Genomic DNA, 27610 nt, shown 5'->3' on the forward strand with positions numbered 1-27610 from the left:
TCTTTTATTTCAGCTCATGAAATATGGGACCAACACTTTATATGTTGCGTTTATATTTGTGTATAGATAGATGGTAGGTGTTTTGAGTTGTCTCTGTTAGATTAACCTGAAATTATTAAAGATGTACTGGGTAGGTTTCCTTTTATAATCCTGACGAATGTAACCACACATAAATCAGGTTTTGTTCCTCCGAACACCTACTCTGACATGGGATACACTCACACATTGAGGTCTCCTTCAGTTGTATTGAAATACATACTCTGAGTGTGCAAAACATTAAGAAGACCTTCATAATATTAAGTTGCACCCCTATATTCTCTTGGTCAGTCTATGTCATGGAAAGAGCAGGTGTTCCTAATGTTTTGTACATTCAGTGTAAAACGTGATTAAAAATAAGAAATACCTATACACTACTAATTGCTTGCAAAGTTACTTGAATTTACTTTAATTTCTTTTGAGGTTACTCTCCTTCCATGTTTTGTTCTATTCTTTTTTGTTGCTTTTTTATTGTGCATTCTAGAGCCTGCCAACATGTCACTGTTTGAGACTGAAGGACCCTTGCTGCTGACCCTGAGCTGCCCTATCTGCCTGCAACTCCTCTCTGACCCCATGTCCCTGCCCTGCGGCCACGTCTACTGCTCGGCCTGCCTTAGGAAGTACATGGACACTGACACGGCCAGCCACTTCTGCCCTGAGTGCCAGGTCGAGTTCCAGGTCTCCCAGGCCCTCGTGAAGAACTTCAACATGTGCAACATCATCGAGAGCTACAAAGCCAATACTGCAGGGAAGGTCAGTTCCGTCACAGATGGAGATGGTGGTGATTTCCACCAAGGGGTAGTGTCACCTAACCAGAGCAACGATGAGACGTCTGAGGGTCTATTAGATATAGAGCAACAGGAGCCACAACATACAGGGAAGGAGGCCTCTGAGACAGGCTTGGGAGATGTGGCTGCTGTGCCCCCTACTTTTCAGAAGGAAGAACTGCTGGTGGATGTCAAGACCGAGACGGCGATGATGGACAAGTCTAAACTCCTATTAGCATCTCAGGTAACGGAGCTGACGCTGAGGCTTCAGTTGGCTGAGGACCGACTGAGGAAGGAGGAGGAGAGGGAGGCCGAGGTCAGGACCGCCAACGCCCTGCTGAGAAGAAGGGCGGCCAAGCTGCTGGAGCAGATGACGGAGCTGACTCTCAAATATGTTAGTGGGATGACGGAGTTGATCGAGACGGAACTGCATCCCAGTGAGGAGAGCATAGGCGGCCGTGTGCGCCAAGCCTCTGAGCTCAGGGAGAAGTTGAGGGAGGCCCAGCTCCGAGCCAAATCGCTCCTGACCGAGCAAGACAGTGGGGTGTTCAGTGTCGGGTTTCAGGCGGAACAACTGCACATCATGGAGCTGATGGTCCAGAAGCCTCTAGAGGAGTTGGACAACAAGTCAAAAGTTAACCCGGACCGTGCTTGCGCTGAGCTGGAATGGAGGAGTGCGGAGTTGAGGGCGGGAGTCGGGGCAGCCCAGCGCTCTTTGTGCTACGTCCTCAACCCCTCAGAGGTGACCTTTGACCTAGACACGGCCCACCCCAGCCTGGTCCTGTCAGAGGACCTGAAGACGGTGACCTTCAGCGCCAAAAAGCAGCCCTACCCAGCACTGCCCACGAGGTTCAGTAGCTTCCTCCAGGTTCTGAGCACTCAGAGCTTCTGGGGAGGCGAGCATCGCTGGGAGGTGGAGCTGGATGGATCTTCTCCATGGATAATTGGATTGTGCTACAGCAAGGCAGTAGCACGCAGCGGGCTAACAAGCGCCCTGGAGAGCAGCCAGGGCTCCTGGTGCCTGATGTGGTTTGACAACCTGCTGAGAGCCTTCGAGCAGAGCCATGACGTCCCCCTGAAGAGAACCCTGTCAGTATGCAGACTGGAGATCACGTTAAGCTTTAAGACTCAGAGGCTGAGCTTCTATAACATCAGCCAATACAGTGGGAAGACTCACGTGTACACCTTTAAGGCGAACCTCACGGAGCCGGTGCATCTGGCCTATAGGATGATGTCAGGCCAACCGAAGGCACGCATAACAGTATGCTCTTGAACTGTCACTGGAACAAAAGAGAACCACATACAAGATTACATTGACTCTTGTTTTTATTTATCCTGTATTCATACCAAACTTTTGTGTTATTTACATGTAATTGTGTTTCAAGTGTTTGTGGATACAGAGGTGTTTTGGTCTGTGAATGACAGTAAAGAGAAAGAGTTCTTATTTACATTGAATGACACATGAACCCATTGTTCTTCAATGAATGTCTGTTTTTGTCATTAAAGAAACGGTTTGGGACAATAAATTGATGATACATCAAACCAATGACTGTATACAGTCGCTAGTGAAAGTCTACACAGCCCTTGCACAGTCTTCACATTTTGCTGCCATCAATTGAAATCTCCAAAGAGAATACATTCCCACCGATCTACACAACCAACTCCACATTTCGATAGTTAAAGACAAATTATAGAACATTTTCCAAATTAATAAAAATGTCTTGATTGTGTATGTCTTCACACCCCAGAGTTAATACTTGGTGGAAGCACCTTTGGCAGCCATTACAGCTTTGAATAAGATTCTACTAACTTTGTGTAACCTTCTGGTTCTTACTCCTAACCAAGGCAACCAATCAGCAGGCACAGACATGATGGTACTGGAGCTCATAGAATTATTTTATTCTGGGATGACAGACAATAACACACACAGTAATGTTAGATGACTTCTCTCGCACTCCATTCAGTCCATCAGCATGAAATAGTCTTATAGAATGAGCATATCATGTTCTGTTATAATATTCTTGTTTTAATCGTATAGTATTTTTCTCTTTTAGAATGCATCAAACACAAGCTCCATATACAATTATCAATTACAAATAGACAATAACAATTATAGAGAACGACAAATTATCTATTGACAATACATTCATTCACATACCTGGTCCATGAACGGGCCAGTCTCAGTCCTGACTTAAATCTGCTTGAAAATCAGAGACAAGGTTTGAATATTGCTGTCCATCAATGACTCCCGACCAAATGTACAGAGTTTGAGCAATTGACAAAAACAATGGGTATAAATTGCCCTAAGAGTTGCGCAAAGTTGGTTGAATCTTATTCAAAATGTTTTACACGGTTCTTCTACCAAGTTTTAACTCTGGCGTGTGAAGACATAGGCAATCAAGACATCTTCGTAAAAAAAAAATTGTTCTATAATTTTTCTTTGACTTTGGAAATGTGGAGTAGGTTGTTTATGTTGGTAGGAAAGACATTAATTTAATCAATTTTGTTATTACATTTTAAGGCAGCAAAATGTGAAGAATGTGCAAGGGGTGTGTAGACTTTCACAGTATATTGTTGGGTTCTATTTTTCTCATAATTGGATCTGTATGTGATGAATAACTTAGAAGGAATGCATTAATGATAAGCATAGGTTTGTACTATACTGATATAAATTGTTTCACATAACAGGCTGTGATTCATGTAAGGAACGTTAGGGGGTAGGTCAGATAAGACTTGTATTTCTTACAGATACGAACACTCTCTCTTTGTTGTCTGTGAAACTGTCCTTGAACGTAGGTACATAGAGTACAGATTGGAAGGGTGTCTTTTGGGTGCTGACTCTACAGGTTATTATGATAGCAACTTATGCCTGGGAACGGTGGAGCGCCAAGGGGTGGAGCGCCGAGGGTTTGGGACCAACCCGTGCGCCAACGGATTGGCTGAGTAAAGTCTAAACCACACTCAGTCCTTTACTCTGATTGGCCAACAGAAGAGGTGGGAACTCTCTGTCAGAGTATTTGAGAAAGAACCTGTAAACAATGTTTTAGTTCTCTGAGTGCCAAGCGAGGTATTTCAGTGGACCCGTATATACGAACCTTCATACTTATCATACATACATTTTGCCCATAATAAATTAAGCTTGGATTGAAGATCTCTTGATTCTTATTCCAATACCAGATTTGAATTACGCAATTTCTAACAATATGCTTGTTTAACATTGCAGGAGACTGCCGACTGACTGATCTACAAAGAATCTTGCATCATAAATAACTACTCATTATTATTTGTAGATCAGTCAGTCAGTCACAATTTATCCATGATACATTACGGTTTTGATCCTCTCGAACACAGTTTAGGAATGGACAAAGCCATCGATCACGTGACACCATTCATTCCTATATAATGACGAGATGCTTTTGTCTCTGCCCTAACAATGGGATTGGTTGTCCACAGAGTAGAACAGCGTGCTGTCAAGCTCCAGCCTAGTCCTCTCTTTGGATTGGTGGATACATTTCATTATTTGAATACTTTTTTTGAATATTCGATGAGGGGTGTTGACGTCAATCGCCTGTATTCAATGGAGAGTGAGATGCTGCTCTAGCCTCATGAATATGCACAGACATCTCTAATTTCCAACAGGGACAACTCTGATATAAAGTGTTTTTTATTATTTATTATTATTATTTTCAAACAATACAAAACATACATATAAAAAAGACAACATACAGACATCAATAACACATGCATCACACATATAAGTACACTCGTAACAACCTAAGCATTACAAAACGTCTATTAGATCAAATAAGCCTCAGGGACATATGCCACGTTCATGTGATAGTCTGAACTAGGAAACTCTGAAATGTCCAACTTACATTTACGTCATTTAGCAGACGCTCTTATCCAGAGCGACTTACAGGAGCAATTAGGGTTAAGTGCCTTGCTTAAGGGCACATAGACAGATTTTTCACCTAGTCAGCTTGGGGATTAGAACCAGCGACCTTTCGGTTACTGGCACAACGCTCTTACCCACTAAGCTACCTGCCGCACTTGCTAACTGGTTGAACATGGCTCTTGTATAACTACAACCAGTTAGCAAGTTGAACATTTCGCCATTTCCTAGTTCCGACTTGCACATGGACGCGGCCTAAATTATACACTTATTGACTGCAGACTGCAATTAGCAACTAAAGCATCCTTATAACTTCTTCTGTGTGCGATTTTAAAATAATCGGTTCAAGGACACACATCTGGTGTATTAGAAGCAATTATTGGTACCATGATTGTCTTTAAAAAAAAATATATATATTACACGAAGATTGCCATTTTTCCGTTCACTATAATGGGGAATCCTGTTCTCAGCAAACGCCGGTCACGCTCCCCTGCTCAGACGTTGCATGCATCAACCAATGGTTGCGTGAGACATCATCGACTCGGACTGATAGATTGCTATAACATATGATGTGGTTAGCTGATACTTCAAATAACTGTCATTAAATACCTATTCAGGCGTTGTACAATCTGGCATGCGGCAGCAACGCCTGGGCAGAGGAAAGCGCCCAATGCCTGCTGTATGTGTCGGCCGTGAACAGTCATGGGGCAGGCATTCTCCCCTGTGTCAAACAGATACCAACCCAACCGATACCGCTGGGGCCCCTGGCATGGACTACAAGTGCTACAATGCAATACAGCAATAGTTAGGGATCGTCTTCAAAGATACATTACTGCCAACCTAAATTGTTTATCTGCATATAGCTGTAATAAGAATTGTAAAGTATCACATTTGACTGGTTACTGAGCATTAGTGATAGCTACTATTAATTGCTATATTTATTTGCAGAAGTATTTTTTCTAATACCAAATCCATTTAATTTTCACGTTTGTATATGACCATCCCTAACAGGACACTTCGATACAAAGTATTTTTCGTAGCAGGTTAGGATCATTTTGGCTAATCCGAACCCTTTTCCTAACCTTAACCTCAGTCTCCTAACCTGCTAGGAAAAACTCACTTCAGTATCTAAGTGCAGTGAAAAGAGTGGCCGTGTTCGAGAGCATCAAAACCGTGATGTATCATGAGTACATTTTGACTGACTGATCTACAAGTAATTTATGTCGTTATTTATGATGCAAGGTGATTTGTAGATCAGTCATTCGGCAGTCGCCTGCAATGTCTTATTAGCCCAGTGTTTCCCATCCCTAAACTGAAGCAGACGGATGTCATCATACCACCTCCTGCTGCGCCTGCGCAAAGGTCGATTTCGAAATAAAAAAATCCGGTTTGTCAGGTGACTAGCTAGCTCGGATAAATGTTTAATTAAACAGTAGACAACAGTATGATAGGTTAGCTAGTTATGTTGCTTGCACCAAAATTATTGTCTGTGAAAAGAGCTGCAGAATATACACCTTGCCCTTGAATTCGAGACTACTGAAACGGTAACGTTAAGATCATTGTTAGCTAGCTAGAGAGCTAGCTAGCTAACTGTTAGCGATCTAGTTATGTTTGTTGTCAAGCTGGCGAATCGTTGCAATGCTGGCTTATTAACTACATCTCCCTGCCCTGACACGGCGATGTTTGTTTTGATATTCATCATGTGAGCCATCCAGCCATGTCACTTGCATACTATCGACTATCTATAACGTTATTACAGTTTGTTATTGCAGGTAGCTGTAAGCTAACGTTAGCTAGCTGGCCTGATTTTGTTGTACACAAGCTGCGTGACACTGTCACCGTTACGTAACGTTGAATTTACCTGACGTGGACATTTTTTGAACAGACAGATGCCGCGTTCAAAACAACTCGGGAAAAAAAAGAACCTCACCACAAAAAAAATCTATTTGAACGGTCATTCCGAGCTGAAGATCACCGACGTCATGGGTTGATCTCTTTTCTTTTTTTTTCCCGAGTTCCCATTTGTATTGAAGGTACCAAGTGCACAGACTAGAGCTGACATGGCAAGCATGATGTCGAATAATCCCCTGTATTTTCTCATATCTAGCTAACGTTAGCTCATAGTTACCAATGTTAGGGAATAAGCAAACAGCTTATTGAGCTGCAATAACAATTATGTATTGTTTACTTGGTATCACTTGTAACACCACATTACTGAAGTTATAACATTTGCTCCTAGGCCTCGAATGCATTATGCTTGACACCGTGACTGCAGTGGTGAGGTTTGCGCAATACAATAGCACCGTATTGCCAACCTATGTGGAGAACACATCAGTAATCCCAACCTGGCAACCAGAGTTTGAGGCCAACATCACCAAGCCTCACAGATGTCTGCAGGTCCTATATGAGGACATTGGCGAGTCAAGGTAAGCCAGATAGGACTGTGTTTGCTGTGCTTCCTTTGAACTTATTGCATTATCTCAATTCTACATTTTGAAACATTATGTCATTTGCATTGATGGAACTATTCAGTTCTGTGTTTAGTGTGGTTATGAAGACTGGTGTAGCGTAGGAAGAATAACACTTCCTCTTTTGAAATAATGGCCATATAGACTATACAGCAGGTGATGGGGGTTTGGATTGATCTAAAACAAGGTTTGAGTTTCATGTGTCTTCATAATCATTTGTCAATGTCTCTGGCATACCACCCTGCAGGCAAGCAGCATACCACTGCTAGCTTACCTCTGAAGCTAAGCAGGGTTGGTCCTGGTCAGTCCCTGGATGGGAGACCAGATGCTGCTGGAAGTGGTGTTGGAGGGCCAGTAGGAGGCACTCTTTCCTCTGTTCTAAAAATATATCTGAATGCCCCAGGGCAGTGATTGGGGACATTGCCCATTGCCCTGTGTCACTAAAGATCCCATGGCACTTATCGTAAGAGTAGGGGTGTTAACCCTGGTGTCCTGGCTAAATTCCCAGTATGTGCTTCATACCATCATCCCCAGTTTTCAATTGGCTCTTTCCTTTCCCCTGTAACTATTCCCCAGGTTGTTGCTGTAAATGAGTATGTGTTCTCAGTCAACTTACCTGGTAAAATAAGGAAAAATAACATAAAAAAAAAACTCTCCCCCTCCTTAGAGTTCGGTTTTGGGACCTCATGCTCCTCATTCCCAATGTGACTTTCTTCATGTTCCTGATGTGGAAGCTGCCCTCAGCCAGGGCCAAGATCCGGCTCACCTCCAGCCCCATCTTCATCACCTTCTACATACTTGTAGGCAACCTCTTATATACAAGCTCTGGAAATAGGACCGCATAATAACAAAACCAGTGAGATCCTGCTTGCAACCTCTTTTAATGGATGTCTGACCTATGTCCAGGTGTTTGTGGTGGCAGCGGTGGGAATCACCCGTGCCATAGTGTCCATGACCGTCAGTGCTTCCAGTGCTGCCACCATCATTGACAAGGTAAGGCTACAATGGCAGTGCACAATTGGTGACACTCTGAACCACCTGTACTCAAGGCATTTACAGTGGCTTCTATCCCACTCCGTAGTGTGTTTATAGACTTGCTGTAATAATTCATAACAGCTCAAGGCTTCTTGCAACAGCCCTTGTAGATGCATAAAAGCTTTGGATTTGTAATGCACTACACAGATGGAAGTTAGCTTCCGTAAAAAGGGAAAATGTGTGCTCTGAGCGACTTGGGAATCTAGAAAAAGACATGAACCTAGGAAACTTCACAAGATTATTATCTCAAAAAAGAAAGAGGACCTGTCCGATTTATTCAACTATCAGGACAAACATCTGAGTGCTTCTCTTTCTTTTCTGAGATAGTCATCTTGTAAAGTGTCCTGGGGTTCTTCCCCCTGGTAGAGCATAAGACTCGTTTTCAGCATTAGTAAGAGCTCAAGACTCCTTATAACAGTATAAGCATGGAAGCATGTAAATAAAGGAATTCATTTACATACAGGTGGTTCTCAGAAAGTGTTTCCCTCAAAATGGCTGTAGTGGTGAGATAGTGTCAGTCATTGAGCTGTGCTGTATCAATTGAATTTGGAGCCATACACTGCTATAAATGGCTTCTTAGTTCACCCGGGAAACGATTGAGATTCACTCTGTCTGCGTCCTAAACGGCATCCTATTCTATATATAGTGTACTACTTTTGGTCAGGGTCCATATGGCTCTGGTAAAACGTACAAAACATTAACAACCCCTGCTCTTTCCATGACATAGCAAGGTGAAAGCTACAATCCCTTATTGATGTCACTTGTTAAATCCACTTCAATCAGTGTAGATGAAGGGGAGGAGATAGGTTAAAGAAGGATTTTTAAGCCTTGAGACAATTGAGACATGGATTGTGTATGTGTGCCATTCAGAGGGTGAATGGACAAGACAATTTTTTTTAAATACATTTGAATGGGGTATGGTAGTAGGTGCCAGGCGCACCGGTTTGTGTCAAGAACTGCAACGCTGCTGGATTTTTCACGCTCAGCATTCTCAATGTGTGGATCAAGAATGGTCCACCACCCAAAGGACATCCAGCCAACTTGACACAACTGTGGGAAGCATTGGAGTCAACATGAGCCAGCATCCCTGTGGAACGCATTCGACACCTTGTAGAGTCCATGCCCCAATGAATTGAGGCTGTTCTGAAGGCAAAAGGCGGGGGGGTGCAACTTAATATTATGAAGGTGTTCTTAATGTTTTGTCCACTGTGTATAGGGCAATGGTATTCAAACCTTTTCAGCGGGGACCCCATTTTTTCCACCAGAATTTATGGGAACTCCATTGACCCCACCCCATATCTAATGACACAACCTTAAAATCGTTACATTTTAGATTTTTACATCAGCAAATAACCTTCAATTTATTGCATTTTCATATCTTATCAAAATGAAAAGAAACTAATGAATTCATTTTACATTTATATATTTTTTTACATATTTGGCCACCCCACTGCAGTTCCCGTCGCGACCTCAACTTTGAATACCGCTGATATAGGTAATAGGGTGATGTTTGCGACGAATCCAATGACTTTCCATAGGGTGATGAAATTTCACTTCTGTTATAAAATACATTTTACCAAGACAGGCGGCAGGTAGCTTAGTGTTTAAGAGCGTTGTGCCAGTAACCGAAGGGTCGCTGGTTCTAATCCGAACCGACTAGGTGAAAAATCTGTCGATGTGCCCTTAAGCAAGGCACTTAATCCTAATTGCTCCTGTAAGTCGCTCTGCATAAGAGCGTCTGCTAAATGACTAAAATCTAAATGTAAATATGCGTTTTTGATTGGACACCCTATTTCCAAGGCTCTCCTTGTGTATGCCTTCAGGCATTCCTTAAATTCCAGACAGATGGACAAATCCCCCATGGTGTACATAGAGATCATGTTTGTGTATATTGCAGTTAAACATATCTAGGCGTACATAGAGTGTATATATAATATACTATAATAGTCATTAGCAATAGGGAGCATGAAGGACGAAGAAGTGCTGTGACTTGATTAGTGATAACATGAAGATATTTCAAGAGTGTGTCTCAACCCTCTAAAATGGCCTAGTCTCTGTCTCTTTTCCCTTCGTGTGCACAGATTTCAACAGACAGGATGGGATCCTCAGAAGGTCTGAATTTGGGTAGAGAAAGCTGATCTGAAAGCAGTGCTTCCAGCCTATTAATTAGTAAATGTTTGTGTTAGTTCTTTCATGTAAATTGATTGTTAATTGTGTAGCAGATTGTATCTGATTCTTCTACAACAGACCCCAGATAAATGCAGATGAAGGAAAGGTGATTAGGAGAGGAGGCTTCTTGAGACTATTGAGGTTGACTCATTTTTTTATGTCTCTCCTTTAGGTGTTGTGGGAGATCACCCGCTTCTTTCTGCTGGCCATTGAGCTCAGTGTGATTATCCTGGGACTGGCTTTTGGTACGCCTTCTAATAACCACCGCAATACATTTAATTCATAAAACTATATTTTTCAACGTTTAATTTTTCTGTATTTATTTATCTGTATTATTATTATTATTATTATTATTATTATTATTATTATTATAAAATGTTTTTACTGCTCTAGGTTTATTATTATTATTATAAAATGTTTTTACTGCTCTAGGTTTATTATTATTATTATTATTATTATTATTATTGCTTGGATAATCTTATCTACTATTGTGTATTGATTTAGTTGAATTCTTTATGCGGTGCACTGAACACCGGAATAATTATTACTGTGAATTATCACTGTGAATTGTCACTGTGAATCATTGTAATGTTTGTTTGTGTCAATTAATCCAGTAAGGGATGTGTTGCCAACTGGTGATTTGACACGAAAATAAAATGTCATTCATTCCAACTCAAAGTTCTATACAGTAGCCTGGTTCCAGATCTGTTTGTGCTTTCATTGTCAACTCCTTATTTGGCGTGACAATGAATGACAAGGAGTTGACATGATAGCAGAAACAGACTGGCATCCAGGCTAACTATACACATGAAATGAAAACAAAAGCTACAAAGTACATGCTGAATACAAAGTACAGTATGTTTATTAGGACAATATGGAGAAGTACATGACTAGTGTGTGTGTGTCAGGACAAGATAATAAAAACAGCACATTAGCAAAACAAATGTGCAGCGCAGTGAAAATGTAAATGATGTGCAAACTGCAAAACTAAAACTAGACATCTGCCTCTGGGCTAGTCTCACTTCTGTTTGTAAGACTGACACTTGTAATGACTTAGTCACCACTGATATGACTACAGTTGCGCACAGTCATATATAGTCATGCACTGTCTGTATACGCAGTAGTGAATATACAAGTTGTTTATAGTTATGGTATTCTTAGAGGGGGAGGAATTAGGCTAAGCTTGCTGTAGACTCAAACAGTATGAAGCTGACAGAGCGGCATTATTACTGTACTGCATATTCAAATGTTTTTTTTCTTCAGTTTATGGTAGTATCATAGTCAACATAACCTCTTGTTTACATTTTAGAAGTTTGGCCCACTTTTGCCCAAGGAAATGGAAGAATGCCCACTGACATGTTTCTTCTGTTGACAGGCCACCTGGAGAGCAAGTCCAGTATAAAGCGTGTGCTGGCGATCACTGCTGTACTGGCTCTGGGTTACTCCATCACACAGGTAAGACTGGAGACCACTCACAGGGCAGCCCCACACACTCACACGTACAACATCATAACAACTCAAACCTCCATAATAAGAGGCTGATAAAGATCAGTAAATTACGAGAAAAAAGATAGCTGGTTAATGGAACCCCTGTGTTGACCATTTGATGGTTCTTCCTCATCACACCTCAGGGCACCCTGGAGATCCTGTACCCTGACAAGCACCTTTCCGCCGAGGACTTCAACATCTATGGCCACGGGGGACGCCACTTCTGGTTGGCCAGCTCCTGTTTCTTCTTCCTGGTGAGCGGCCAATGGTTACAGAGCAAATGCAGCGCTGTCAAAGTTAATTTTAGAATAATGTAATTGTATTAAATATGTAGTTATGCTGTCTGGACTTGTGCATATAACATGAATAAAGAGGTGTTTTCAATCACTTATGTTTTGAGAATTGTTAGAATTGGATATCTTTGTGCCATCCATTTGATCCTCTAATTTTGCCGTCTTGTTGTTTGTAATGCAAGAAAGCACCAATTTCACCAATGGGTTTCTGCATGCTAGCACATACCCATAGACTTCCAGTCATTGTGCTAATGCTAGTTAGCATTGGCTCGCGACCCTACCTTTAACTTCCTTCATACTGGACACAGAGACATCAAAATGGGGTCCACCAGTTTATCTGACACTGGGGAAGTAGATTAAGGACCTCCCGAAGTACCCCTTTTAACACTGGTCCTTGTGCTTTCAGGTGTACTCTCTGATCGTCATCCTTCCCAAAACCCCGGTTAGGGAGAGGATATCCTTGCCATGTGAGTTATTGGGACATTTGTTCACCCAGAAAACTATCAACAGATGGCAGAGGGCTTTTTTCAGGGTCATTTTTCCTAATATACCAGCCCTAGAGTTCCACAGTGCTGTTTTTTTAATTCTCCCTGATGTTTATGATTAGCTGGAGAGTGGCCTTGTGTTAGCGGCAGTAGATGGCAGCAAAGTTGACTCACACCACTTCTTGGTCACCTACCTCCACAGCTAAGAAGAGTTTTTACGTGTACGCTGCCATCCTGTCACTGCTCAACCTGGTCCAGGGCCTGGGCAGTGCCCTGCTGTGTGCCGGCATCATAGAGGGGCTCTGGTGAGTGTCTGTACTCTGTGTGTAGAATAAAATATGAAAAACAGGTGATGGAGATTCAAGTAAATGTTCAGCTAAATGAAACGGAAGACTCTAAATCATCACACTGTGATCTATGATTTATCCTAATGAAGAAAAAGGGTTAAAAATGTTGTCTTATCAATCACACTTGGAGCATTGATCGCAGCACGTACTTTTCTTTTGACGTCTGTGTTTAAGTAATCAACTGTAGCCTAACTGCAAAGCAATGGATTTATCAAGGTTTTATCTGTATCTTCAAGGCTAACCTTTTTATTATGACAGTGTTACATAGACCTTATAGCTGAGGGTCCAAGTCCATTTTTCCCCCCAATCTAATATATATTTTTTTATTCCTTCGGACATACTGTATCTTAAAGACCCAGTGCAGTCAAAAACGTAATTTTCCTGTGTTTTATATATAGTTCCACACTGAGTTTGGAATAATACTGTGATATTGTTAGATATTACTGCACTGTCGGAGCTAGAAGCACAAGCATTTAGCTACACCCGCAATAACATCTGCTAAACATGTGTATGTGACAAATAAGATTTGATTTGAAATTGTGAAAATTATGATAATGCCCTTTTTAGTGTAAGAGCTGTTTGAAAAGACCGCCTCAAATTTCCGCCTGTTTTGGTGGGAGGGAGTTTCGGCAAATTTGTTAATAGACCAATAAGAAAGAGTTCTAAACCTTTCTGCCAATAACAATTTTCAGTTTTCCACTCCCCAATCAGACCACTCCCAGACAGTCCTAGCAAAATTCTTGCTTGAGAAATTGATCTTTGCTAAGAAGCTATTTTTGTGTGTTTTTGATCATTTTAATTGAAAACAATCACAGTAAGGTACTTAATTGTAACCCAGAAATGATTTGATATTCAGATAGGAATGGTTGCATTGCACCTTTTTAAATGAACTTTTCACTCAAAGCAGAGCAGCTTGTGTTTTAGTGTCCATGTTCTGATGTTTTCTGTGTAGCCTAATTTAAGCCTAGCAGCATTCTGGTGCTAGGCTATGGAGCTCTTTCAGTCACTGCTGATGCCTGGTGATGTTGTTTATCTGGGTCAGTGAGCTCCCTGTTAGTCTGATGTGGTTTATGTGTATCTGTGTGATTTGTAACAGCTGCGTGGACGTCACCACCTTCCTCTACTTCTCCGTGTTCGCCCCACTCATCTACATCACCTTCCTCAAAGGCTTCTTCGGGTACGTAAGTCAAAGGCCGAAAACTATGGCTGTCTGAAAATGTTACTAGATGTCAAATCCTTTTTCTCCTCAATTCCTCTCAAGGCTCATTGGAGGAGGAGGTCCAAGAGAGGGACCTTGGATTCTCTCCTCCAATGCGCTTTGAGATTAATTAAGGAAACGAGGACAGAAGACACAGGCAATATTCCCCAATGCATGATTCATGTTTGGTTGCATTTTACTGTTGCCTGATGATACCATCTCCTTTCTGTCTTTTCGGTCTCCCTTTCTTCCTCTCCCTCCTTGTCCCTCTTTTTCCCAACTCTCTTCCTCCTCTCCTCCCTCCTCTAGCTCGGAGCCCAAGATCCTCTTCTCCTACAAGTGCCAGGTGGACGAGCCGGACGACCAGACAGACGTCCATCTGCCCCCCACCTCGACCTCTGGTCTGGGCCGCAAGGAGCAGCTGGAGCAAGGCTCCTTCTACTCCAGCACCCAGATAGACGGCCTGACTGCCACCACCATGGGCTCCGGCATGGCTGCCTACCTGGATGACGTGGCCTCTGGTCCTTTCGGGGCGGGCAGCATCAACAGCATCGACAGCGACCGCTGGAGGGCCATCAACGCCTAAGGAAAAAGAGGAGATGAGAGGAAAGGGGAGGATATGGGATGTGTGCTAGTGCTAAGCTAGTAGGATAGGTTAAGTGGAGAGTAGTGAGGTTGGAGTTTGCTATGGCTCTCTCTCCCCCTCTGGAGATACTGTGAAGAGGGCCCTCACTGAGGAAACTGCTCCCCCAATTCAGCTCCTGTTTATCCTCCATATCCTTCATTTTGGCTCTTGCTGCCTGCTCCATTCTGGCTCAAACATTACATTCTCCCCAATACCTGCAGGGAACTTCAGTCAAGTATTAGCCCCCCTGTAATTGAGTGCGTGGACATCAAAGCTAAGAAGAACATGTTCTATGTTAAGTGTAAAGGTAATGTCCGTTACATTCCCATCGAAGGGTTACAGCTCAGTGAGGTAAAGTCCACTAATTGTGGCTTTGTGTTAGATTTGTGACTATTTGGTAACCGGCTCGTATTGAATCACCAATTCACAGTTTCTCGCTCCCTATAGGCCAGACCTGTCTTTATCACGCTTGGACCCTTCTCTAAATTGCATCATTCGTAATGTTTTCTGTTTGAAATCAGTGCTTTTTTCCACTCTTTGATGTTTGAAAGGCTACAGTGTAACGTCATTACCCTCATTGTATTAATTGAGGAACTCTGGCTTGAGTCTGCAGGAGTTTGGAATGCCGTGTCAAAGACCATTAGCAGTGCAACTGGTATCCATGTGATTTGCTGCTGGGGCATGGAGAGAATCAAAATGGATGCTGAGTCGCACCCGTCATCTCTACCTACTTTATGTTATTATTTACTGTCTGTTTTATTTATTTTAGTGACAGCTCGGTTTTATGTCGATAGGTAGTTCCATCAGCGGATCAATCCTGGTATAAAAAATGCTTATAATGACTAAAGCAACATTTACCAACCACCAGTCAAATGAGAGATCGAGAAGGCAGGAATAGCACTTGTGGTTAGGCTATGTATTTTGCGGACATTTTTATTTCAAGAAATATTCATCCCCAGATACATTGGATTCAACTGAAAAGAAACTGAGAAAAACAAAGGGCATTTTTTATGACTCAAATATGAACTAATATTGAAATGTGTTATTTTCAATATATGAAATTATTGAATTGACCACCTTATGGTGTTGCTCATGTGCTCTTTATAATCAAGCCCTGATTTCATCACAAAGAAAGAGCAACTTTTAAACACAGTCAATTTGATTGCTGATAATGCTTAACGCAAACTAAAGACCAATTTGCATGATGCACTACTTCCTTGCTACTTCCTTGCAGTAATCCTACTTTTAGGTCTGCTGTGAACTTAGTAGCCCACAACACATGGTTTGCTGTGAAACCAATTCCGTTGGTGGCTGAAAACAATGTAATTCCAGTTTGTGTGAATTATTTTAGTTTTGTCACTTATATTCATTCCCCCACCCCGAACAAGAATGGCCCCTTGGAATGGTAAAACATTGTCTTGTAAGTGTTGGAGTTGATCATCTGACATACAGCATCAGTATGTCATATAAAGACACATTTATTTTTTCATAAATGTGAGCCACCACAAAGCAAGTGGTATTTTATGAGTCTTCTGCCTTGCACGTACCAACACTTGCCCTGCATCAACAAAGGAAACCCTGTAACTTGCGCTCACACAGGCTTATATTTCTAGAGAAATGTTGTAAGGGTTGCATTTGAGGGGCAAAATTATAGATGATGATAAATTGAGTATAATATTTATAAGGTGTTGATGGGGTGTGGGGTTTCAAATGCAAGTGTTGTCAGGCTACATAAGATTTAATACAATATTTAATTGAAAGGACTTTGAAAAAGAGTAAGGATACTCAATGCCAGCAAGCTGTGAATAACTTGTAATTGTATTTAATAATGTATCATTGTAGAATATTCAACCCATATGTTGATGTGTTGAGCATTCCATGAGACGATTAAACCTGCTTCCTATACATGTATTTGCTTTGGACTATGTCTCCTCTTGGTGGGTTCTTGTGGTACTGCAAATGTAAACGGTTCGTCTAGTCACAATTTTTCGGGATGCATGGCACGCAGTGTTTCATGTGACTTGTATTGGCCAAAGCGTAGAATGTATGGCATTACATGTTTTGCCTAACCATAATTTTTATTGTACAAACATAGGCCTACACGACGTTTGGAGAACTTGATTTTTGGGCGACAGGGGGTTGACTACAGAACTACAGTTCCCAGCCGACTTATGGTCGCCTATGATACAAGATAACATGTAATTGGAGTCCGATTATTTTATCCACCTATACGCGTTGAGAATACTGGCCATCCTGGAAAGTGACCTTTCTTTGAGAATTTTGTCCGCGACGCGCTGTGGCGGCTAGTGTCACTATCACATTATCGTAGACTTGTCAAATATCCTAGTGTAGGGCAGCGGTCTTTTTAATACAGGTGAATACAAGCCGACCATTGACCATGGGAGGAAGTGAAAGTACGAGAAGAAAAGTGTCATTCGGCCTGGATGAAGAAGAGAAGGTCACAGTAATTCAAGGAGTTAAGGTAAGTAAGCGACTGCTTGGAAAACGGCGACTTTCACTGCCAAGTTCAAATAATTTGACATGGCGACAGAGAAATTAAATGCAATATAGGCCTAATAGGCTATATTTAGTGTGTATATATCCGTGACTTTTGGTTGCATTACCGTAGCTCTAGTAAGTGTAGTAGGCAGTATAGAACGCCAATGGTTGTGTATTATTAAGAAAATGAAAGTAACAGACCCGCATTCTAATGTAATGCCATGTCCTCAAGTGAATTCGGTCACGGTTCCCCCCCAGCCCGCTATGCGTCGTTGTCTGGACAGGACGGTACACTATCGGCTATATGTAGGCTACAGAGAATATGCAACCGTAATGGACTCGTTCTAGGCTACTACAATAATATCCTTAGACCACATCTTTTTGACAAACACAATTTATATCTCAAATATATTAGGCTATGGCTTATAATATTACAGGTGTAGCTTTGAGCAAGTAGAATATTCCCACATCACGTGCAGATGTAACGTCAATGTAGGCATGTAGGCCTAGAGCAGACGATACATTTGGATACATTGTAACAAGACACTGTCACAATATGACAATGTTACAACTATCACTTATTAAGGAAGTCATTGGCAATTTTTTGAAGTTGCCCTACATAAAGTTATGAAAAATAAATGTTATTTGGACTAGGGCAGCAAGTTATTGTCAACCCCACTATCTTCTTACATTATACAATACATGTGCCCAAATCAACTTGTTTAAATAACTTGGGTCACACTTATGGTACTCTTATTACTGAGTAATTATCTCTGTAATACAGTCTTATAACGTATAAAGCTTTGGCTACTCATTGCTATACTTTAGTTTGGGTAAGGGTTAGTCTATTGTTGTAAGTGCAGGCTAACAATGCTGTGACAATAGTTATTGGCCTATATACTGTTCAGGAGTAATTACAATCCAAAAAATACACTTTAAAGTGGTAACAAACTTTGAAATAATAATTTGGCTATTAGCCTATATTTTTTTACACTTAGGTCTTGGTGTAAGCACCCATTGCTTTGAATGTCCGTCTGACCTGTTTTGCACAATGTAACCTACTATTACGCAATTCACAGCTCTCAGGGGAGCTTCTCCAGCGGATGCGAGATTCGCAAGGAACAGACAGCGTCAATCCACCGCCACCCCAGCCTGGCAGCCACAAACCTGCACCAGGTATGGAAGAGCGCAGCAACCTAAATGTTCAACTGAACTGCGATTTAGGAGATAAAGTAGGCCTTTTGGTCCCAGGGAAATACATGTTTGTAACAATGATTTAGAACCACTTTGGAGATTTTATCATAGACTACAGTAATAGTAAATTTGTATTGTTATGTTAGCCGACTGTCTTTTGTAAGTGATTATCATGGAATTGGGAAATGGATATAATGGACCGTTTATTATTCAATGGCTGGATGTATTACAGATCCAAGACCTGGCCCCACTGCTGCTGAGGCACAGGAGGAGCTGCGGAGAAAGTGAGTTAAACTGCCACTAGTATACACTTTACACCAGAGGTCTCCAACTCCATTCCTGGGAGTGCAGAATTTTCTTCCAGTCTAGTAACACACCTGATTAGAATAATGTATGTTGCTCAAACCTTTGCATAAATCATGTATTGACTGATATCAATACAACTGTTGCATGTGTATGCCTATCTTAAGTTAGGATTTGACACCTTAGTGCAGTGTCACTCAATCCATTCCTGGAGGACCATTCATGGGGCACCCCCGGGGGATTTACTAATCAAATTGACGGTCTGTGATATCCTTAGGTTGATCGTAATACCTTTCAAGCTATATAATGTATAGAACTGGACACTAGCCAGACATGTAATTCTGAGAAGGAATGTGTAGGCTAAGAGAGCTGTCGACACCTCATGTTGCTCTTATTTACTGCCAGCAGAGTGGCAGTAGGCCATGTCAACAGCAATGGCTCACTATATGGTTGGGATGCTAACGGCTCATGTCTATGTCATGCTATATGCTAGGCTAACTAGCGTCTCAGTTTAGTTTGACTTCTCATGAGCCACCTCTGTGACACCCTGGGCCGGTTGCCATGGCCGAGATTAAACTGCAGTCCATTTGTCTTCCTATGGCAGGGGTGGCCAACCAGGGGTGGCTGACTAGGAATGCAGGTTTTTGCTCCAGCCCTGCTCTATCCTGCCTGATTCAGCTAATCAAGATCCCAATGAGCAGCTGATTAGTAGCCAGGTGTATTAGGGCTGGAGCAAAAGCCTGCATACACAGTATCTCCCCACAAAGAGGGTTGGCCACCCCTGCATTATAGGTTGGCTGTGATATTTAGTGTGTCTCATGTTCATCATATGTCCTGTGTGTAGGTTTGAGAGGGAGCAGGCCCAGGTGCAGGAGCAACTGTTTCGACTGGCCCAGAGGGAGAGAGAGGCAGCAGCAGCCACAGCAGGGAGGAAAGGGGAGGCCCACGATGACCTGAACCCCGCCGTGCTCCTAGAGAAGGGCAAGACCCACGAGGGGCTGATGAAGGCCAAACAACTGGTGAGTCATTTGGCTCCTCTCTGCTGCCCTCTAGGGCCCAATCCTAAATGGACCCCTACGCTCGATGCACTTGTGGAGATCTAAGAGGATTTGATTGGTATAAGCAAAATGGTAATAGCTCCACCTTGCCTTTTGATAGGCTAGGTGGACATTTCATAATATTATACTAATCAATTCCTCTTAGATCTCCACTAGTGCATACAGCGTAGGGTAGAGGTCTTCACGGATCCACCTGTACCCGAATACACATTTACATTTTAGTCATTTAGCAGACGCTCTTATCCAGAGCGACTTACAGGAGCAATTAGGGTTAAGTACCTTGCTCAAGGGCACATTGACAGATTTTTCACCTAGTCTGCTCGGGGATTAGAACCAGCGACCTTTCGGTTACTGGCACAATGCTCTTAACCACTAATCTACCTGCCGCCCCTACACGAGACCCGATCCAGAATTCCAAATAATGTCACGGGTATGGGTTGGATCTGATATGATTGTCACGTATGTGTAATTTTAACTGATTTGTCTGGAAGGGCCCGTACAGATCCAACACGACTGCAGCAGTAGAGAGAAAGAGAAATTTGATAAATTATGCTGCTGGTCTTGCTTTTCACCAGAGTGGTGCGTGTAGCTTGTTGTTTGCCAAACATGAGTCATCAAAGTGGCAATAGGCTACAGTCATAGAGCCTCGCTCCGTGTGTGGCAGATGTTAGGAGATATCTAATCAATGGAAAATGGAATTAAAATGACGTAACTAAATGTAGTGATGGCGCCGGAGGGGATAGCTGCCGTTTTATGGACTCTTAACCAACCGTGCTATTTTGTGTGTTTTTTCGCATTGATTGTAACTTATTTTGTACATAATGTTGCTGCTACCGTCTCTTATGACCAAAAAGAGCTTCTGGACATCAGAACAGTGATTACTCACCTTGAACTGGACAACATTGTTTTATTTTATGTGTCGGACGAGAGGGATTTGCTCCAGACACCTGACAGGGCCCTCATCCCCGTCATTCACAGTAGAAAGAAAGGGAGATATCGCGGAAGGAGATCGGGGTGCTTGGTAAGGAGCCGGTGACGATTGCTAATCTGCCTTTGCCATCGATACTATTGGCCAACTTACAATCGCTTGATAATAAAATGGACGAACTACAGGCACGAATATCCTACCAACGGGACATTAAAAACTGTAATATCTTATGTTTCACAGAGTCGTGGCTGAACGATGACATGAATAACATACAGCTGGCGGGTTATACACAGTATCGGCAGGATAGAACAGCAGCCTCCGATAAGACAAGGGGTGGCAGTCTATGTATATTTGTAAAAAACAGCTGGTGCACGATATCTAAGGAATCTCAAGGTTTTGCTCGCCTGAGGTAGAGTATCTCATGATAAGCTGTAGACCACACTATCTACCAAGAGAGTTTTCATCTATATTCTTCATAGCAGTCTATTTACCACCACAAACCGATGCTGGCACTAAGACCGATCTCAATAAACTGTATGTATAAGCAAACAGGAAAACGCTCATCCAGAGGCGGCACTACTAGTGGCCGTGGACTTTAATGCAGGGAAACTTAAATCCGTTTTACCTAATTTCTACAAGCATGTTAAATGTGCAACCAGAGGGGAAAAAAAACTCTAGACCACCTTTACTCCACACACAGAAACGCGTACAAAGCTCTCTTTCGCCCTCCATTTGGAAAGTCTGACCATAATTCTATCCTCCTGATTCCTGCTTAGAAGCAAAAACTAAAGCAGGACGCACCAGTGACTCGGTCAATAAAAAAGTGGTCAGATGAAGCAGATACTAAGCTACAGGACTGTTTTGCTAGCACAGACTGGAACATGTTCCGGGATTCTTCCGATGGCATTGAGGAGTACACCACATCAGTCACTGGCTTCATCAATAAGTGCATCTATGACGTCATCCCCACAGTGACTGTACGTACATACCCCAACCAGAAGCCATGGATTACAGGCTACATCGGCACTGAGCTAAAGGGTAAAACTGCTGCTTTCAAGGAGCGGGACTCTAACCCGGAAGCTTATAAGAAATCCCGCTATGCCCTCAAACGAACCATCAAACAGGCAAAGCGTCAATATAGAACTAAGATCGAATTGTACTACACCGGCTCCGACGCTCGTCGGATGTGGCAGGGCTTGCAAACTATTACAGACTACAAAGGGAAGCACAGCCGCGAGCTGCCCAGTGACACGAGCCTACCAGACGAGCTAAATTACTTCTATGCTCGCTTCGAGGCAAGTAACACTGAAACATGCATGAGAGCATCAGCTGTGTGATCACGCTCTCCGTAGCCGATGTGAGTAAGACCTTTAAACAGGTCAACATTCACAAGGCCACAGGGCCAGACGGATTACCAGGATGTGTACTCCGAGCATGCGCTGACCAACTGGCAAGTGTCTTCACTGACATTTTCAACCTCTCCCTGACTGAGTCTGTAATACTAAGATGTTTCAAGCAGACCACCATAGTCCCTGTGCCCAAGAACACTAAGGTAACCTGCCTAAATGACTACCGCCCCGTAGCACTCACGTCTGTAGCCATGAAGTGCTTTGAAAGGCTGGTCATGGCTCACATCAACACCATTATCGCAGAAACCCTAGACCCACTCCAATTTGCATATCGCCCCAACAGATCCACAGATGATGCAATCTCTATTGCGTTCCACACTGCCCTTTCACACCTGGAGAAAAGGAACTCCTATGGGAGAATGCTATTCATTGACTACAGCTCAGCGTTCAACACCATAGTGCCCTCAAAGCTCATCACTAAGCTAAGGACCCTGGGACTAAACACTTCCCTCTGCAACTGGATCCTGGACTTCCTGACGGGCCACCCCCAGGTGGTAAGGGTAGGTAACAACACATCCGCCACGCTGATCCTCAACACGGGGGCCCCTCAGGGGTGCGTGCTCAGTCCCCTCCTGTACTCCCTGTTCACTCATAACTGCATGGTCAGGGATGACTCCAACACCTTCATTAAGTTTGCCAATGACACAACAGTGGTAGGCCTGATCACCGACAACGACGAGACAGCCTATAGGGAGGAGGTCAGAGACCTGGCCGTGTGGTGCCAGGACAACAACCTCTCCCTCAACGTGATCAAGACAAAGGAGATGATTGTGGACTACACGAAAAAGAAGAGGACCGAGTGTAACCGGTGTGAAATGGCTAGCTAGTTAGCGGTGCGCACTAGTAGCGTTTCAATCGGTGACGTCACTCGCTCTGAGACCTTGAAGTAGTTGTTTCCCTTGTGGAGCGACGGGTAACGGTGCTTCGAGGGTGACTGTTGTCGATGTGCGCAGAGGGTCCCTGGTTCAAGCCCAGGTAGGGGCGAGGAGAGGGACGGAAGCAACACTGTTACACGAGCACTCCCCCATTCTCATCGACAGGGCTGTAGTGGAGCAGGTTGAGAGCTTCAAGTTCCTTGGTGTCCACATCACCAACAAACTAACATGGTCCAAGCACACCAAGACAGTCGTGAAGAGGGCACGACAAAACCTATTCCCCCTAAGGAGACTGAAAAGATTTGGCATAGGTCCTCAGATCCTCAAAAGTGTCTAAAGCTGCACCATCGAGAGCATCCTGACTGGTTGCATCACTGCCTGGTATGGCAACTGATCGGCCTCCGACCGCAAGGCACTACAGAGGGTAGTGCGTATGGCCCAGTACATCACTGGGGCCAAGCTTCCTGCCATCCAGGACCTCTATACCAGGCGGTGTCAGAGGAAGGCCCTAAAAATGGTCAAAGACTCCAGCCACCCTAGACCGGAGCGCCAAGTCTAGGTCCAAGAGGCTTCTAAACAGCTTCTACCCCCAAGCCATAAGACTCCTGAATATGTAATCAAATGGCTACCCACACTATTTGCATTGCCCCCCCACCCCTCTTTTACGCTGCTGCTACTCTATGTTTATTATCTATGCATAGTCACTTTAATAACTCTACCTACATGTACATATTACCCCAACTACCTCGACTAACCGGTGCCCCCTCACATTGACTCGGTACCGGTACCCCTGTATATAGCCTGGCTATTGTTATTTTTACTGCTGCTCTTTAATTATTTGTTACTTTATTTCGTATTATTTTATATTTTTTTGTGATTTTCTTTTGGTTTCTTTCTAAAAATTGCATTGTTGGTTAAGGGCTTGTAAGTAAGAATTTCACTGTAAGATCTACACCTGTTGTATTCAGCGTATGTGACAAATAACATTTGATTTGATTTGAAAAGTTAAAGGAGAAGGATAGGCTACAACAACCAAGAGCCATCAGGTAGGCTGCTACTTAATATTCTGAGTGGAGTTGTTGTTATTTGTAACTGTAGGATTAGAAATCACATGCACTGCAGCCTCAGTTAGCCTAGCTAGCTAACGTTAGCTAACTTAACTAGCTTCTCCCGGTTTGATGCAGTCAAGACAGATACTACGTAATCATATTTGATGATAAATAACCTAGCTATGGCAGCTATTAGTCTACTAGAGCGCGAGTCGGCTTGGTTGGTTGCTGTCTCTTGCTCCCTCTCACAGTACGGCCCCTCCCCGCCTGCTAGAGCGGCACCTCTCTCCCTCCTCTTGCTCTCCTATTAATAAAGTAGCTTAAAAAAGGACTTTTCTGTTGCTTCCCTCACTCGGATTGGATCAGACTTGGTCTAGATCCGACCAGGTCTATATGGAACGGGTCTAGTTGTCCTCGCGTCCGTTCAAAACAGGTCTCTATATTTTAAAAATGTATTTATATATATCGGGTCTGGGTGGGAAAGCCCCAGGTCCATTTCGGAACAGGTCCAACTTTTTGGACCCATGAAGACCTCTACAGTAGGGCACATGTGTCAAACTCATTCCATGGAGGGACGAGTTTCTGCAGGTTTTCACTCCTCGCTTGTACTTGATTGATGAAGTAAGGTCACTAGTTAGTAAGGAACTCCCCTCACCTGGTTGTCTAGGTCTTAATTGAAAGGAAAAAACTAAAACCTGCAGACACTCGGCCCTCCATGAAATGAGTTTGACACCCCTGGTGTAGGGCTTAGGGGTCTATTTGGTATTGAACTAAAGCTCTTCCCTACCTCAGTTCCACATAGTTAGCACTCAGTTATCATAGAAATGAATGACATAAGTATGTCCTAATAAAATGTGTGAGTATTATCTGAGTTAGTGCCCTTTGCTGTCCTAGAAATGCTATAATGGTGTCTAATACCTGAGTATGTCACCTTTCATGTCAAGGGAAATGGCACAATTACATCATAATGAGTACTGAGTATTAGCAAAGCGAGGTAGAAAAGAGCTTTGGGCTGGTAATTGATTAGCAATAGCCCTCTTTCAGATAAACATTTTCTGTTAGTGTACAGTGCGCTCTGCTGGTTAGAAAATTAAACAGCATGGCCTATGTGATGTACTGTACCTTGACCACAATAGACTAAAATCAAATTAAATGTTATTCGTCAAATGATTCATTAACAACAGGTGTAGACTTACAGTGAAATGCTTACTTACGGGCCCTTCCCAACAATGTAGAGAGAAAGAAAATAGAGAAATAATAGAAAAGTAATAACACGTAAAAATAAATACTCAATGGGTAACGATAACTTGGCTATATACACAGGGTTTCAGTACCGATTCGATGTGCAGGGGTACGAGGTAATTAAGGTAGATGTGTACATATAACTAGGAATAATGTGACTAGGCAACAGGATAGATAATAAACAGTAGCAAAAAGGTTAGTGAAAAAAGGGTAAATGCAGATAGTCCGGGTAGCTATTTGGTTAACTATTTAACTAACTATTTAGAAGTCTTATGTGTTGGGGGTAGAAGCTGTTCAGGGTCCTGTTGGGTCCAGACTTAGGTACCACTTGCTGGTGCAACTGTATAACTTTTTGCCAAATCCTTTCAGCCTACTGAGGGAAAAGGGGCATTGTCGTGCCCTCTTCACGACTGTGTTGGTGTGTGTGGACCATGATAGATCCTCAGTGATGTGGACACAGAGGAACTTGAGGCTTTCGACCTGCTCCATTGCAGTCCTATTGATGTGAATGGGGGCGTGCTCGGCCCTCCATTTTCTGTAGTCCACGATCAGATCCTTTGTCTTGCTGATGTTGATGGAGAGGTTGTTGTCTTGGCACCACACTGCCAAGTCTCTGAACTCCCTATAGGCTGTCTCATTGGCCTCGTGATCAGGCATACCACCACCGTCAGTAAACTTAATGATGGTGTTGGAGTCATACGCGGCCACGCAGTCGTAGGTGAACAGGGAGTACAGGAGGGGACTAAGCACGCACCCCTGAGGGGCAGTGTTGAGGGTCAGTGGCGGATGTGTTGTTGCCTACCCTCACCACCTGGGGGTGGCCCGTCAGGATGTCCAGGATCCAGTTCAAAGCATTTCATGGCTACAGGTTGTGACACTCTGGCTCCATGGACTTTGATTATTGAGCCAGGGTTGTTCATTTTCTTTTGGGTGTATTTCTATGTTGGTTTCTAGGTGTTCATTTCTATGTTGTGGTGGTTATTATTCATGTGACTCCCAATCGGAGGTAACGAGTGACAGCTGTCGGCTCGTTATCTCTGATTGGGAGCCATATTTAAACTGTTGTGGTTTCACTGTGTGTTGGTGGGTTTTTGTTCCATGTTTCTGTCAGTGTTACAGAGGACTTCACTATCGTCATTTGTTGTTTTTTCGTGGTTGCTTTATTAAATAAAGTCATCATGTTCACTCCACGCGCTGCGTATTGGTCCGCTTCTTCAGACGATCGTGACAGAAAAACCCACCATAGAAGGACCAAGCAGCGTGTCCAGGAGCAAGACAGCTGGACATGGGAGGAAGCGCCTGGTAAGGAGATCGAGAGGCTGGCGATGGCCCAGGTGGGCAAATCGTGGTCCTGGGAGGACATGCTCGGGGGCAAGGGACCTTGGGGGAAGATCAAGGCCCTGGCGAGAGAGGAGCAACGGCGTCAGCAGGGCCATCATCGTTGGAAGGACGGAGGCAACCCCCAAAAAGTTTTTTGGGGGGCACATGGCTTGGGCGGCTGGGCAGCAGGAGGCGGCCACAGGGAGACGTGGAGAGAAGGCTATCGGATTACGGGAGCCATTGGCGAGTAGAGGAAGGGAAGTTGTTGCGGCACGGCGTGAGAGACTGATGTGTGTTACCAGTCCGGTCCGGCCCGTTCCTGATCCCCAGTTAAAGCCAGTGGTGTGTGTTCCCAGTACGGACCGGCCTGTTCCTACTCCACGCATCAAGCCCGCGGTGTGCGTCGCCAGCCCAGCCCGGCCTGTTCCTGCTCCACGCACAGAACCTACGGTGTGCGTCGCCAGCCCAGCCCGGCCTGTTCCTGCTCCACGCACCAAGGATACGGTGTGCGTCGACAGCCCTGCCCGGCCTGTTCCTGCTCCACGCACCAAGGATACGGTGTGCGTCGACAGCCCTGCCCGGCCTGTTCCTGCTCCACGCACCAAGGATACGGTGTGCGTCGACAGCCCCTGCCCGGCCTGTTCCTGCTCCACGCACCAAGGATACGGTGTGCGTCGACAGCCCTGCCCGGCCTGTTCCTGCTCCACGCACCAAGGATAGGGTGTGCGTCGACAGCCCTGCCCGGCCTGTTCCTGCTCCACGCACCAAGCCCACGGTGTGCGTCGCCAGCCCAGCCCGGCCTGTTCCTGCTCCACGCACAGAACCTACGGTGTGCGTCGCCAGCCCAGCCCGGCCTGTTCCTGCTCCACGCATCAAGCCCACGGTGTGCGTCGCCAGCCCAGCCCGGCCTGTTCCTGCTCCACGCACAGA

General features: G+C 43.8%; 3 protein-coding genes across 6 annotated transcripts in view; all 3 read left to right on the forward strand.

The window, feature by feature from the left end:
* Positions 1-444: 444 nt before the first annotated feature.
* Positions 445-2506, forward strand: LOC121576009 (zinc finger protein RFP-like). Its single transcript, XM_041889309.1, has one exon. It carries the CDS (start codon positions 532-534, stop codon positions 2074-2076), a length of 1545 nt encoding a protein of 514 aa, XP_041745243.1. The 5' UTR covers positions 445-531; the 3' UTR covers positions 2077-2506.
* Positions 2507-6034: 3528 nt separating this feature from the next.
* On the forward strand, positions 6035-16708 carry tpra1 (transmembrane protein, adipocyte asscociated 1). 3 transcript variants are annotated; one of them, XM_041888685.2, is made up of 11 exons: positions 6035-6091; positions 6935-7121; positions 7831-7963; positions 8070-8156; positions 10540-10612; positions 11743-11822; positions 11999-12109; positions 12555-12615; positions 12836-12938; positions 14077-14157; positions 14488-16708. In XM_041888685.2, exons 2-11 carry the CDS (start codon positions 6949-6951, stop codon positions 14762-14764), a joined length of 1179 nt encoding a protein of 392 aa, XP_041744619.1. In that variant the 5' UTR covers positions 6035-6091; positions 6935-6948; the 3' UTR covers positions 14765-16708. The 3 variants fall into 3 exon arrangements, with proteins under 3 accessions (XP_041744619.1, XP_041744621.1, XP_041744618.1); XM_041888687.2 differs by having other exon boundaries at positions 6035-6239; positions 14077-14161; positions 14488-14772; XM_041888684.2 differs by having other exon boundaries at positions 6036-6239.
* A 170-nt stretch (positions 16709-16878) lies between these two features.
* The window catches only part of LOC121575526 (MICOS complex subunit mic25a), an 81745-nt gene continuing 71013 nt past the window's right edge, over positions 16879-27610 (forward strand). Inside the window, exons 1-4 of one of the 2 annotated variants that reach the window (XM_041888682.2) lie at positions 16879-17285; positions 18382-18478; positions 18729-18780; positions 19644-19818. In XM_041888682.2, the coding sequence (XP_041744616.1) occupies positions 17202-17285; positions 18382-18478; positions 18729-18780; positions 19644-19818 (408 nt within the window). In that variant the 5' untranslated portion in view covers positions 16879-17201. The remainder of the gene's footprint in view (positions 17286-18381; positions 18479-18728; positions 18781-19643; positions 19819-27610) is intronic. The other variant, XM_041888683.2, reaches the window with a different exon arrangement.

The sequence above is a fragment of the Coregonus clupeaformis genome, chromosome 10 (genome assembly GCF_020615455.1).
Source record: "Coregonus clupeaformis isolate EN_2021a chromosome 10, ASM2061545v1, whole genome shotgun sequence".
Lineage (NCBI taxonomy): Eukaryota > Metazoa > Chordata > Actinopteri > Salmoniformes > Salmonidae > Coregonus > Coregonus clupeaformis.

Coding starts and splice junctions, on each gene's coding strand:
- LOC121576009 (XM_041889309.1), top strand. CDS start 532: ATGTCACTGTTTGAGACTGAAGGACCCTTGCTGCTGACCCTGAGCTGC.
- tpra1 (XM_041888685.2), top strand. CDS start 6,949: ATGCTTGACACCGTGACTGCAGTGGTGAGGTTTGCGCAATACAATAGC. Junction 11,823..11,998: donor TGGGTTACTCCATCACACAG/GTAAGACTGGAG, acceptor ATCACACCTCAG/GGCACCCTGGAGATCCTGTA. Junction 12,110..12,554: donor GCTCCTGTTTCTTCTTCCTG/GTGAGCGGCCAA, acceptor TTGTGCTTTCAG/GTGTACTCTCTGATCGTCAT.